At 43.4% G+C, this 15,692-nt stretch overlaps 1 protein-coding gene across 1 annotated transcript in view; it reads left to right on the top strand.

Annotated features, from left to right (window-relative positions):
* The first annotated feature begins 416 nt into the window (after positions 1-416).
* UHRF2 (ubiquitin like with PHD and ring finger domains 2) overlaps positions 417-15,692 on the top strand; it is a 109,714-nt gene continuing 94,438 nt past the window's right edge. The window contains exon 1 of the mRNA XM_083185990.1: positions 417-1,121. Within this exon, the coding sequence (XP_083042116.1) occupies positions 969-1,121 (153 nt within the window). The 5' untranslated portion in view covers positions 417-968. The remainder of the gene's footprint in view (positions 1,122-15,692) is intronic.

The raw sequence follows: 15,692 nt of genomic DNA, 5'->3' as shown, positions 1-15,692 counted from the left end.
TTACATGCACTAGTTGGACCTTGACAAAAAAATCGACACACAAAACACATGAAATTGTCGATCTGAGTTTCTCATTCCTTTTTTTGTGTTAATTTTGACACCTGAACATGTGGGCAACCCATTCGCAATCGGAAGCATGAGAAATTCCAAAGGGGATCAAATTGTGAAAAACTCACGTCGACCACCTACTTGTGTCGACATGTTGTCATTGTCAAACTAGTGCATGTGTAACTATTAATGTCGACCTGTCTAAGTAGATATTGTAGGTCAGCCACCGGGATCCCTCCCGAGTCTTATGACACGCCTCATTTGCACCCGATGCTCCGGTAGCTGCGGTACCAACCAAGGCAGGCTGACCCCGGATCCAGCAGCAGGAAGGCGGGCCAGCAGCAGCCCTGCATGGGACGCATGATCGACGCCCTCCTCCTGTGTGACACGGAGCAGCGGCAGCCTAGCGCCGGGGACTGGGCGGGGTGACTGCATCCTGCACCCTGTCCCTGCCTGCTGCTGCTACCGCCGCCGCCTGTGTCACGGGGGCCGTCCCCGCACTCGCTTTCATTTCGCGAGATTTTAGCTTGGCGCCGTGACCCCCATGTGAGAGCAGCAGCTCCTAGTAAACACTCCCAGAGCAACAGCAGCAGCTCCGACATGGCCGCCCAGCGCCGCGCACACCGCGTATAGACAACAACAATAATACTAGCAACAGCGCCAGCCCCCAGTGCTGCTAGTAGTGAGCAGAGCCCCGGGCGGCGGCGGAAGCATCACGGTGAGCGCCTTATCTCCCGGTGCAGCGCCCTGTATATCCGTGCTCTTTGTTGTTGAACTGGGCTGTCATCGCCAACTCGGGCGCATTACACACAGGCAGCAGCAGTAACAATAATAACAATAATCATCATAAGGATAGTAGTGCTGCTGGTGCGGGGCATCGGGGCTGTATATCGCACACTGCACTCGGCAGCTCGTACAAGATGTGGATCCAAGTGAGGACCATAGATGGCACCGAGACCCACACCATAGATGACCTGTCCCGTCTCACCAAAATAGAGGGACTGAGGTTAAAGATCCAGGAGAGTTTTAATGTGACCCCGGACAGGCAGCGGCTCTTCTACCGGGGCAAACAGGTAAGACGCACCCCCCTGCCTCCACCCCCCAACACTGGCATCACATGCACTGCAGTCACCCTGCCTGCATTCCTGCACTGCATGCCAGGAGGGCAGCACCATCAGAGCCACTGCTGACCATATATGCTCCTGCACACCTCTGTGCAGGTACATGGTGCTGGAAACAAAGCTTACCACACCTGGCCTAGCACCACATGCATGGATGCTGCACAGGGTTTGCACAGTATTGTAGGCACTACAACAGAACCCTTGCAGCAATTGACGAGTAATCCAACATCCATCCACACTTCATATTTTAGTTGTCAGTATTGTATTGATAAATAATGAGATGGAAGGAGCACATGGCTCTGCATATTGCTTTAAATGTGCCCTAAGCATGCCATCTCTGATTCACTACAATAAGATTAGCCATTCTTTGCATAGTTTCTAGGCATCCAGTAAATCCAGCTTTGTTTCCTGCTGCATGCTTCCTAGACATGCACTGGTATTAGTTGTGCAGCCTAATCTCCCCTCCACTCAAATTACACAGTTTTTTTTACTGATCACTTTTCCGACTTCCTAAATACCAATCGATTTATTAAACAGCTTTAGCCTCCATCTATGTTTGCTAGATGTACTATTGTACTTCCTTTCTGGAAAGGCCTAGAAGACGTAACTTGGCATGCACACACACACACCAGTACTTTCCTAGCGGAGAGGCCTAGACGGTCAATTTGTGTTTGGATTCTTTAGTGTTATTGGTTGAGCCTCTAGATGTTCTGCTCTAACTATGTAGGCTCATTTACATCTTAAATTGTCATTCTCACAAGATGTTAGTTTTGCTAAAGGACTCCTGTCATTGCTATTTGCGGCTGCTACCGCATCTCAGAATATAATACAAGGAAAGCTGCAGGGCAGCATCATACCCTATTTATTAAATATCTTTAATAAAGGTGTAAATAATTTAAAATGTAGCAACTGTTTTCTAGCGCTCTCTGTGCCTGCTGACGTTACCACCCGCTCGCTGCCTGCTTGGTGTTCATTTTTATCTCTTTAGTAAAAAGAGTCTTTACGCTTTGGTTTTCATGAATTATCTTTGCACATGTGGCATACTATCTGTAGCCATGGTTTAGGTGCTTATTAGTAAATAAATGCATGGTATGCACATTGTATGTCGCAGCAGGATTGGTATTACTGTAGCGTAGTCACAACTCTGCTTATGGGAGGCAGAAAATCGTGCCATGTTCATTACCCCAGGACATTAGCAATGTTAGCCTGTCTGCTATATTATTTGGTGGCTAAACCAGTCTGCGAGACTCTGACCACATGTACACAAACCAGTAAGCTGTGCCTGTCGCTGCCATGTGACTCGCCTTTATGAACAATGCCTGCTGAAAATGTCAGCAAAGGCCTATGTGATCTGCCAGTGTACGAATACCATTATTTAACTACTAACCACCCATTCTGTGTATTCCGCTTTCTTTCCATCGTCGCTGCAAATGGTCAGCAGGCAGGAAGGCAGGCATCGATATGTTAGCTTTGACTGTAAATCTTTTTTTGTTTTGAGTTGGTGGCGAAAAGATCAAACTATTTCCTGTCACTTCCTAGTAACACTTAACATTATTGGTAATATTAATCTGTATTAGCAAAGCACCAGCATTCTTTTCAGCACTGTACATTAAGGGATTCGCGACACAAACACATCGCATGCAATGAGCTGAAACTGACTTGTTTTTGTTTAAAAGACCATTCTCTTCTGTATCTAGAAATATTTGCGTGATGTGTTTTTACTTTGTCATTGCGTTCGGCAACTGTATAATGCGACCTATTTAGACCCAATAGGGTACTTATGTAGTATCTGGGCTTCCGATTTAGAAATCGGATCGGATCGCATCGTATCGCATCGCATGCGACCAAATCGTATGCGATGCGATGGTCAAGATTTTTCCATAGGATTCAATGTTAAAATGGTCTGAGTCCATTTTAACATAGAATTCAATGGGAAAAAGGGGTCCTGTTCCTTGCCCTACTATCCAAGTGGGCATGGAGTTGGATATAAACCTGTGGCGAGCGAAGCGAGCCCCGCGAGGGGACACAGAATACTTTTTAAGAAATATGCGTCCCCTTGCGGGGCTCGCTTCGCTCGCCACGCTTCGGGCTCGGTGGCTCGCTGCGCTCGCCACGCTATATAAAATCAACTCTATGCCCACTTGGATAGTGGGGAAATGAACAGGACCTTCTTAACATTGAATCCTATGCAAAATCGCATCGAATCGCATCGCATCTGATTGTATGTCTTAAGGTAAGGCATACAATCACAAAATCGGCAGCCCAGATACTACATAAGTACCCCCAATAGTTCAGAATAGTTTTCTTTCTTGTTTTGTTTTGACCAAAGGTGAAATGTCATTCTTTTATCGCAATCTTAAGGTGTTTACTAATTGTGTTTATTATTCGCATTGCCATGGTTTATACGGAGAGAAGTCTGCCCTAAACCATGTTTTCTTCCTCGCTTATGTTTTATCGGTAGCTCCCTCGTCCGTTTTGTTTTTCTCAAATCTTTTCCACTCTGCACAATTAATGAGGCATCTGGCATAGTATGGCTTCCCGCCCCCTCTCATTGCAGCGTGTTTTGGTTCTGTGATCACAATACTGCTCTGTGTTTGGTTACTCGAACTTTCATCTGATGCATGTAAAATAGTAGTTGCCATTTTATTGGTACTCACAATTGTTTTTTTTGTGTGCATATGCCTGTACACTTTAACAGAAAAGGTGTTTTTATTGTTCAGGATTCTTTTCTGATTTAATTTTCTTAAGGGTGTTGTGCACACACGGTTGGATTGCCTTGCTAGTCGATCAGGATCGAATCGTATGGGAAGCTAAACGCATTCGATGTACACTACATAGCACAGATCTGTACTATATATAGTTTTGCCTGCACAGTCGGCATCAAATGCGTCTGAAAACTGTTTGATGTCAATTTAATTTTGATTAAATTAGTAAAAGCAAATTGAAAGCAAGAAAGTAGCGCACCATGTGTATGGGGGCATTAGGGTAGGAGGAATTCAATAATAGGAAAAACAAGTAGACTTAACCCTCCCCCGTCGCTATTCTCTTCAGCAGGATGCAGCTTTCAGTCTTCTGACCGCCAAAAGCAGCCCATCTGCCAGTCACACATACTGAATCCCAAGTGGGGTACACATATTCTGGCTATGCCTCAACAAAATACTCCAAAATTACTTGATATTGCATTTTTGCAACAGTTATCCCCAAGGACATTGCTTTATACAGTCATAAACAGTTGCGGCCCACAACTCAAGCATATGCTGTTTATATCATAGTTTAAGGACTTGCCTCCCACATCAATACAAGATGGATGGTGAGAAGAAAAGTGAACTTGATCTGTTTTTCCTATTATTGCCCCATACACAGCAAATACTGGGGAAGGGTTAATTCTACTTACCTCTTAACTCTTCATACCTGCAGTGTAACTCTAATAACCCCTTTCACACCGCACCTTGGACCCAGGTTATTGCTGGGTTGGTGACATATGGACCTGGGTTGAGGTGTGGTGTTAAAGCACCACTACCTTTGTCGACCAACCTGGTAATTTGACCCAGGTTGTAAAAAGGATTAAACCCAGGTTGTCCGCTGTATAATGGGCGATCCGGGTTTAATGTGAAAGCGTCTGAGCCGGCTTCCGACCCAGCTTTGGGTATAATCCCCCACCCCTGGCCTAATGTTACAACAACCCATTGATACTTGTGATTGGGATTTCAGCCACAGCATTTTGGACCCCAACATTGTGACCCCCCCCCCACCCACACACACTTGAATTGAGGTTAGTGTAGGTTCTGGTCTCTCCAAGATTTCCCATTGTTCACCATAGGGATCCCATAGTCTGTCACAATGGAGGGCGTATATTCCACATATAGCCGCCGATAATGCTGTGTAGATTCCAGCCACTCCATTGTTTTTAAAGGTCCCATGAGTTAAATTAATACAGACTTTTTTTTTAATTCAATAGTTTTTATTGATTTTTCAAAAATAGTAAAACATCTAAACATGCAGGCACGTCAATGGGTAGATATACAATATCAAATTTGTGACATCATACACATGAGTACAATAGAATGGGGAAACATACCCTACAGATGTTATTAAAAAGAGAATACCCGAAGGCGCCATACAGGTTAGTAAGCAATAGAAGAAAGTAGGGGTACATATATTAATCGTCTAAACATGTTATAAAGTTCAATATCACTCATCATGAGCATTCAGCAGAGGAGTTATATATCGAATAAAATGTGGTTGCACAGCACTAATTACTAGCAGTGACATGTCCTTAAAACAACCCCCTTCCATGAAAAATAAAGGAAATTAAATTAAACCCCAAAGCAAACCTACTCCAAAAACGGGTGTGGTATAGGGGTCCGACAGTCATTATCCTGACGTCGGGATCCCGACTGGCCGGACCCAGACAGCATGGCTAGTGCAACTAAGCCCCATGCGGGCTCGCCACGCTGCGGGCATGGTGGCTCGCTGTGCGAGCCACCTATTCTATTCTCCCTCTATGGGGGTTGTGGACCCCCATGAGGGAAAATGGCCGTCGGGAACCCGGCTGTCGGTGTTTTGACAGCTTGGATACCGACGTCGGGTAAATGCCTGTCGGGATCCCGTCCGGCACCCCCCAAAACCCCCCCACCCTGTATAACCTATCCCCAATTTAGGCATACTTAGATCCCAAAACCATCCCTTCCCAATCCCACTAACTACACTAACTAAGTTCCATATCCCACCCACCCCAAACAAAATGCGAGGCAAAATACTAACGGCTTTAAGCTATGCCGCATATATATAGGATATACCTATAAGACCGGATATAAATAAACTAATCGAAATTAGCAGGCAACCCACCATAAAGAATGACCAAATATGCATACATATAGTAACAGAGCACCCAATAAAAACTAAAGAAAAAGATGAAGTGGTACAATTAAGTGATCTTTTTACAAATAGGACAAATAGCATACCAGGATATACATGTAACATAGTCTTAAACTTTGCAAGCGTCCATCACCAACAGGAACTTAGGACACCATCTGGGATATATCAAAGTAAAATTTAGAGGCCATCGAAGGGTTTAATATGAACTTGCAAAAGCATCATTGAGTGATGCAAGTGCACAAAAATGGGCAGTACCAATACCCCGATTTTTCTTTTGCCTGCTCTGCAAATCAGGAAGCCTTTTTGAAACATCACTCAACAGCCTAGGGGTAGTGGGTAAGAAGGTAATTTCCACGATTATTCAGGTAATTTTGTGGGAATTCATATTTGATAACATTTAATGGATTCTGTTTTGAAAAGATATGTAGAGGGCGTTAACCTATAGAAGCCTATGGGCTTCTTTCCATGTTTCCCCTGGAGATGGATCCCTCATTGCACCCACCATTGCATGTGTGTCTCATGAGGCATGTGCATCGTAATGGATTGCTCACAACAGATCATGATATGAGCTGCCATTTGTGATCTGGGAGTCTGTCTGCAGGCACAGAAGAAAGTGTTGGATGCTGAAAGGGATCCATTAGGATCCTCCCAAACCACAGATGCCTAAGAGTTGGGAGGAAATATTTTTGAAGACTTTAATTAGTTGGTTTTAGATTGATTGTTAAAGCTGGTTAATGTGGTCTCCCTTATCCCACTGACAGATAAAAAGTAAGGACAATATAATGTACTGGTAATTTTGGGGCGGAGTACCATTTTTTTAGGTATATGCAATGTTACAAGAATTGTCTCGCCAAAGAAATTTACCGAATATATGACTTAATATTTAAGTGTGCTACACACAGGGTTTAGGATTTATGCAAAATTGTCATGAAGATTACATCTTTTACTAAATATAGATTTGTGTGGAATGTCTACACAGTAGGAAAACGGTAGCCGCCAAACCACACTGAACGTCAGAATTTTCCAGACTTATGCTGAACTGTTTAAAATGGCTGCAATACAGGACCTAGTAATGTTGTGTCCGGTGTTCGCTAGTAGATTATGTTCAGTTTTACATCTATTTTTTAAATGATTAGTGTCATAAGTACTTAATTGTGGAATCCTTTACTGTATTTTATTTTCTGAAGCTATACCATTTTATTAGTCACTTTTTTTAAAACTAACTTGTAGTCCTATAGCCAAGAAGTCTTCTGGCAAAATAAATGTTGAAATGTTAAAACTTGTAAAGGAAAAGTATTCTCATGCCTAAAATAAGAGTAAGATATGTACAAATACTGTATATAGGAATGGCGACATACACTGAGACACCAAAGAAAAAGTTAAGTGGCTTTGCCTACAGTTCTGTCATCATGAATTACAATACTATTACTAGATAGGAAAAAACATTTTTAAAATATATATATAAAAATGGCAATTGTAAGTATTTTGTGTGAATGCTACTTAAAATATGTCAAAGTTTTTTTATTTTATTTTTTATTTTCTGTGGTGAATCTCCACACGCAGGGGTCCATTTATCAAAATAAGGCTGTCCTATATCCCGTATTGCATGCATCCTGCCCCTTGTCCCAAGCATAGTGGTGTTAATGTCATACACATAACATCATATACATAAATAGTTAACATTAATATATGTATACTTAACCCTTTGAGTGCCAAGTGATTTTGTCAAAATTGGTGTGAAAATTGCAAAGCCAACCTTTTTATTCTTTGCAATGACCTGCAATGTTTACATTATATAGGACATATAAGCTTTTTATTCCACAACATTTTTTATTTGAATTTATATAACAAATGTGAGAGACCCTGGCATTTTTTTGTAGATATCTTGACCATCGCTCACTGAGATTTTGGCAATTTTAGCAGACATGTTGCGCATCTCTCACAGAGATGTTGGGACTCAATGTGTTAATCCAGTGATTCCCAAACTTTTTGAATCATGGCACCCTACAGTATAAGAATATTTTTCAAGGCACTCTTAGGCCAAAAGTTTTGTTACTTTCAGGAAAAATAAAATTAAGTTGTGATTAATTTTTATCCTTAGGTCCAGTTATGTGGTGAGGAACATGATTCACTTCTGTAAACCCACATAGTTTATAATTTGAAGCCACAAGCACTGATTTTGTCTATTTCATTAACCATAAGTAAGTTAAATTTGTTCTGGACCACCAACCCGAGGCAAGTGCTCTGAGGCACACCAGGGAGCCTAGGCATACAGTTTGGGAACCACTGGGTTAAGCAAAGGACAGATCTTCCAATAAAAGACGTTCCTTGCAATATGGGGACTTCTGGATTTATGACCCCGGAGTCCTTTAGCAGCTCTCAGTCAGGGCATGTGTACACTGTGAGGGAACTTTCAGACCTCTGTCTAGGGATTTGTGCAGTAAAAAGCTCAAATGCTTCTCGATAAAACACCATCTATAGATGGCATTCCCTATCGGGTACAAGCTCTGGAAACATTTGGCCGCATTCTAGTATTTGGTACATCTCATCCTAAAACATGGTAACTGCTTATGTTTTTGGAACTTGCCTCTGGAAATGAAAGCCGTCTTCAGATGGCACCATCTGTTACCATGTGATCTCTATTTGGTAGGCTGGAGTGACTGAGATGGCCATTACAACGCCGCCATTCTGCATACTGTACAATGACAATGACAAGTGACAATGTAAACTATCACTTTTTCTTACTAATACTCAGAATGGGCTCCTATCAGAGCCCATATCCAGGCCACTTGGCTGTCGTAAATACTCCCCTCCAAAAAAATATTCCTTAGTTTTCGGTGGTATATCCGTTGATCTGTTTTTAATAAATAGTTTCCAAAGTGTGAAACAAAAAGATTACATATATTTTATAAATGTCATTAATTGGTCATCATCAAAATTGCTTTTGTATGGCTTCTACACAAACTTTAATTTCACAAAATAGAATTATAAAGAAAGTAGTTTTACCTTTGTATGCAAGCATAGGAACATGATATTGGAGTCCATTTAAACCTATATTAAGTTAGTATAAATATTTGTTCTATTTAGCATTTATTTTGAATGGTTTTAGGTATTTTTATGTGTAAATATTGAAGAATTAATATGTTGATATAAATTGTGTTGCAAATAAGGGTATATAGAGTACTTGCAAATTTTTTTTTTTCATTTACCCGTATTATAGAAGTAAAAAAGGAAATGCCTCTGATCAGTAGCAGTTACAGTATGTTGAGGAAGGTCACCCAGCTACAATTGCAAATGTCACTGAGGCTGCTTTCCGACCGCAAAACTGGCTTTGACCAGGTATTTTAAAACATTTCTAAAAACGGGTCTGCCAGCTAAAACCCCTTTCACACCGCATGTCTTTAAACGGTATTTCAATGCAGTTTTTGTTCCTTCACAACACTGAACCCGTTTTAACCCATACAAAACAGTGGATGAAAAAAAACGGGTCTGAAACAGGTAGGACCCTGCTTTATTACCGTTTAGAAATACCAGTTCAATAGAACCGGTAAATTCACTCTGCACCTTTCAGACTGCACAAATTACCGGTTTAAAACAGTAAAAAATGGCAAAATAACGGGTAAAAAGTGCGGTCTGAAAGGGGCAAGGAAATAGGTCTGAAATACTGCCTTTCAACACATAGGAAGGAAGGAAAAGTGAAAAACCCCATGTCGACCTTTTGACTGTCGACCTTCACCATGTTGACTTTCCTGCATGTCGACCTTCAGTCATGTCTATTTTCAGTCATGTTGACCTTCAGTAATGCATGTGTACACCTAATAACCCTGTCGACCTTACCCATGTCGACCTTCAGTCTCGTTGATCTAATGGTGTCAACCTAATGCTTCTCGACCTAATGCTTGTAGACCAAGTGACTGTATCCGACAGAAGTTCCTATCTCCACATTATGATTGTTTGAGAAGCTTTGTTTGCTTGCTGTGGTTTATGTTGGATTTTAAATTAGATTTAAGTATTTGTGGTGTTTTGAATCACTTATGAAATGGTGCTTTGCGGGTTGCCTGTACTAACAAATGAGTATAGCCTGCTTTACATCAATGCACTTTTCTTCAGACTTTTGCCATCCTTACATCATACCTCTCCATTCCACTGTAGGTGTGGGTGAGAAGTGGTGTGTTGGGTGGCTGATTGTGGGGGGTGGTGTAGGGGTAGGAGGAGGGGTATTGTGGGTGCTGTGTGTGGGGTAAAGTTTGTAGTGGCGTGTGTGGGGTATTGGGAGGAGTGTGGATACAGTGGAATGGAGAGGTTTGATGTAAGGATGGCAAAAGTCTACATTTACCTGTTAGCCGTTGGTGTCCCTCAGCGATGTGAGGGTAGCGTGAGGCCAAAGGGTGATGCTGGCAGGTGCGGAGGTAGCAGGCCGTGGGAGCGGATGTTGTGGCCTTTTCGGAGGAGGGTGTTCCTTGCGGGTGGCGGGGTACCATGCGGCGGCAGCTGGCCATCAGGCAGCAGGAGCAGTTGTTTGGGGAGTGTGCGAGCTCCCACAAGACTTCCGGGTCGCAGGTCACCAGACAGGGGGATGTGTGGATGGCGCTGTGGTGGTATGTGTGGGTGGATTAGCTACGTAGTCTGTTCCGCGACTTCAGGGCACAGGACAGGGGGATATATTTATGCCGCTGGGGCCTTTATGTGAGTACCAGTGGGTTTAGTAGGTGTGCCGGACACCCATTTATCTTAAAGGACAAGCCACATCTGTGTATCTGTGGGCTGTGTGTAGAACGCTGAGTGGGGGAGTTTACTGCCTAACTCCGCCCAGCATTATACACACAGTCACAGATTGACAGATCTGGCTGAATATATAAGAGACTAGCGACCTGCCCCTGCTTTGCACGGGAAGCACTAATTATCTATAGCCAGATGACTTCTGGTGGATGGATGGGGGGCGGTCATGTGACAAAGTTTTAGCAGATATCTATAGTTACAGTGCCGATAGTCAATCTGGTTCCGTTGTACAACTTTGGTGCGTAAGTTCGAATAAGCATCACCGGTGATCCAACCTTCAATGTTGATACGTGCGATGGCATTCTGGGTGGTTCCAATTAATTCAAAAATTCAATCGGATAATTGACGGCTTGTTTTTCATCCATTACTATGTCGATTGATTTGTATTTGACTGTTTTGTCGGGCAGTTTCAATTGACTTTGCTCATTGAGCTTGATGACATCATCATTTTTTGGTGCCAGAATTGCACCTTCACACAGCCAATCTGGATTTTTGTTGTTGGTTGTTAGATTTGGGAATATGTTGTCGACAACGGCTTAAATATTCAGTTGCATTTGACAGAAGTTCCCCCCCAAAAAAAACCACAGACACTTTGTTTACCCCAGTCAATCACCCACACATGCCACCGCCACACACCTACAAACTACTGCACATGCCTCTACTACACCCACACTACCCCCAAACACCATCCTCCCTTATACATGATGCACCAACCTCACAAACATCCACAACAAAGACACTGCATTCCTCTCCCAAAAAAACCCATGCATTACTGCCTACTATCTCCGCACTAACTAAGATCACTTTACCGCTTCCCGACATCCAATAGTCAACGGCATCCCCTAACACCAGCAACAGCAGACGTCTGGATAACACACACCTCTCACCTCTCACTATGCCACCAACGGCTATCAAGTACATCCTGATTTTTTTTCCATCCTCACATCAGGGGATACCACCATGCAACCAATGGCTGACTGTATACTTCTCCATCCCGCAGTACATACTATGGCAAATCCCCCCCCCCCCCCCCCCCACACACACACACCTCCCAAACACCCCCTCACTCACCCACAGTAACCCTTTTCTACGCTCCAAAATCACCCACACAACACACCCCTTCCCACCCACAACATCGTCCACAAACAAACCACATACATGCAATATTGTAACCAGTCCCTCACCCACCCACCCCACTCACACCTATAACACTACTTCACACGCCATACTACTCCTACAGACCACCCTCCCCTATACATGACACACCAACCTTACAAACATCTACAACAAACACACACTGCATCCCTCTTACGTGCTAAACCTGTACCATTGACTACAACCTCATCAACATCTCTGCCATCAAATATCATCACAGCTATTCCAACAAACACACAACCGTTAGTACAACACCTACACTATCTACAACATCCACACTAACACCTGCCCATTACACAACAACATCACCACACCACAGGCTCTCACAACTACAGCAAATACACACCTCACACTAAAGCATCACTGGTACTCATGCTATTACCCACAGCACATCTGCATCTACTCAACACATGATACCCCTACACCCACAAAACACAGCACCTCCACATTCAACACCCCAATAAACAACACACACATCCCTCCCTCATCAACATTATTACCCCAAATGCCAATCAGTGTATGCTGCAACCCCCCACACTAAAACAATATTCACCTCACATACAAAACACACACACTTCTAACTAAACCCAACGCACTAAAAATACACCCCACAATATTCCACTCACAGCACTCTCAAACAACCTTCACATACACATGACACCGTTGCAACACAACCTTACACACACAACCCACCACACATGCAACAACACTACAAGCCCAACTCTACCATCTGCATCAAGCCAACAGCCACCAAGCCAAACACACGGGTGCCGGACAGTCATTACCCCAACAGTCGGGATCCTGACAGTCATTACCCCAACAGTCGGGATCCTGACAGTCATAACCCCGACGTCGGGATCCCGACAGTTATTACCCCGACACTCGGGGTCCCGAGGGCCACCAGCTATTATCCCTTGTGGGGTTCCATGACCCCCATAGAGGGAGAATAGAATAGGTAGCGAGCCACCGTGCCCGCAGCAGGCTTTGTTGCATTTGCCATGCTGTCTGAGTCCGGCCAGTCGGGATAATGACTATCGGGACCATATACCACACCCAAACACACTACCCATTACTTTCCATTCCTCTCTACACCCACAAACAAACACCATTGTCTTACTAACAACCTGTGCATCTACATTATTATCTCAATAACAAACTTCTTTCTGCCTACGCTGCTACTACAGTCAACACTAGGCCTACAAAGTTTAATACGACGGTGTGACGAGCGATGAATCGCCTAGTAATATAGTAAAAGATAGTATAAAATGATAGAGGGGGGTAAGGAATTGCCCGCGATCATGTATTATGGTCTATTGCTTTGTTAAGGCCTGACCTATTAGTCCTGACAAGCTGGCATGAGCTGTTGCTTTTCGAGTATTTTGTTTCACCTGCCTCAGGCAGGCAAAGCTAAATCTGATAAGCGCCTTCCTAAGCCCCATAGACACCAGATAATATATTGTTTATAGCGTATAATGCAGTGTTTTTCAACCACTATGCCATGGCTAGTGTGCCGCGAGAGGTTCTCAAGCTTGCCACCAGAAATTATTGAGCCAGTGTATAGCCACCACGACCAGTTTAACTAGTCTTTGTGGCAGTACTTTTCCTGCTCCAGTCCTGTGTTTGTATCCTGGACATGTGAGTCTACCTTCTCTGACATCAGTGGTTCCAGTTCTGGCCACTGGCTCCTCCTCCTGTCATCCACTAATAATCATTATATAATCACTCAGATACCACATACGCCATGGATTTGAAAAAATGGGTCACAGGGAGCAAGGTAAAGATCTGCTTGGATGTCCCGCTGTTCTACTGTTCCCACTAGCACCTATTGGAACCTCCTAGGAGCACCAGTTGGCAGCTGGGCAGTGACCTGTATGGTGTTTTATAAGAAGGCATTATTAACTTTTTAACGTGGAGTGCCCAAAGGAGTAAACAGTTGGCAATGGCATAAGTTCCAATTTTAAAGTGCAACAGAATATGCTGCACTTTATAAGAAACTGTAAATAATAAATACGGTCTCTCCTGTGTTCTGCAAGCCAATGAGCCTGGTTCAGACTCTGTATTGTGTTTATCTTGGGGCCAGAGTGTTTGTTTAGTTTTTTTTGTTTTATGGGGGACAGTCTGTTTGTTTTCTGTGGGGGCTAATGTTTGTGTCTTAAACCCATGGGGGACTGATGATGTGTCTTGGCAATATTAAAAACTGAGTACATAGGCGAGCAGCATGCATATAAACAGGTACAGGTACTCTCTGCACCCCACCATTGAAAAAGTCCCTTTATGGGCCGGGACGCTCTAGGGACCTCCACCCAACCCACGCTTTATGCATAGTATTGATTACTTCTGCACATTTATGCTTTGTCAATTGAAACAGTGCCAATTAAACTGTGCTTTTATCATAGCACTAGTCTCTGGCCCCTTATTTTCAACCCACCCCTCCTGCCCCCTCACCCTCATTCACTGACCATTCCAGGCAAGGAGTGCATGCTGAACCATCGATACCAGAGGGTAAGTTAATACAAAGGTTTTTTTTACCTATACCTCTACTCACACTTACCCATGCCCTTACACCTGAGGTACGAACACCTAACCCAGAAGCAAGGGAACCACATTGCCGAAACCCCAGCCTCAAGTTTTTCCTGAGCTGAACACCTCTCTCTGTAGGACAACCGCATTCCACATCACCCACTACAGTTAACTCGGTTGGACATCATTTACAACACCCAGCCCACAGTTATCGCTCCCAGCCATAGACTTTTTACCCAGTGACATTGGACATTGCATACTCCTTTCCCAACCCTAAAGCGCCAGCACCCCTATTCCCCTCTCTGCAATTTTAAAAACTTGTTTGGTGCGCCATGAGTTGAAAAAGGTTGCCAGTCTAGTGTGTACACTCAATATATGTATATATAATAGATGTACTCAGTATACGACCTTAAAATATACATGTGCTGTTTATACCTATAGCCTAATCCAGTGTTTCCCAAACGGTGTGCAGTGGCTATCTGGGGGAACTTGCAGGGGTTCCCTGGATTGGTGGTCCATAACCAATTCTAATTATTTATGGCCAATATAATAGGCAAGTTGTGGACAAACAAAAGTGAATCATGGGCCGTGATTCGAAAAAGTTTGTGAATCACTGGTCTAATCCCATCTGTGTAGTGACGATATAGGAGGTGACTATTACTTATCATGTGCCCTCCAGTTCTACTAACTGGGGGTAGAGGGACTATTTGGGTTAAAATGGATGACTGAGACAATATTATGATGTAAAATGTTGTGAAAACTTGTCATCGTATCTATATTATGCATTAGGCCAGTGGTCAGGGAACTCCGGCCTCATTACCCCACGCAGTGCATGTTTTGCAGGTCTCCTCACAGAATCACAAGTGAAATAATTAACTCCACCTGCGGACCTTATAAAATGTGTCTGTGAGTAATTAGAACACCTGTGCACCTGCTGGGTTACCAGAAAAACATGCACTGTGTGGGGTAATGAGGACCGAGTTCCCTGACCACTGCATTAGGGGATTGATCATGTGTAGAAAAAAAAAACTGTGCAATGTACTGTATGCTTATCTCTAAAATGCTAAAGGTAATATATACCTAGTTGTTATCACTTCTCTTCATTCTTCCCCCTTTTTACTGCAGCCATATATTAAACTAGCCACAAAATAAAGTGTGGTGGTTCCCTCAAGTGTAGGCACCAGCCCTGCA

The sequence above is a fragment of the Crinia signifera genome, chromosome 1 (assembly GCF_055691185.1).
Source record: "Crinia signifera chromosome 1, ASM5569118v1, whole genome shotgun sequence".
NCBI classification, from domain to species: Eukaryota; Metazoa; Chordata; class Amphibia; order Anura; family Myobatrachidae; genus Crinia; species Crinia signifera.
This window is presented reverse-complemented; position numbering and strand designations above follow the sequence as displayed.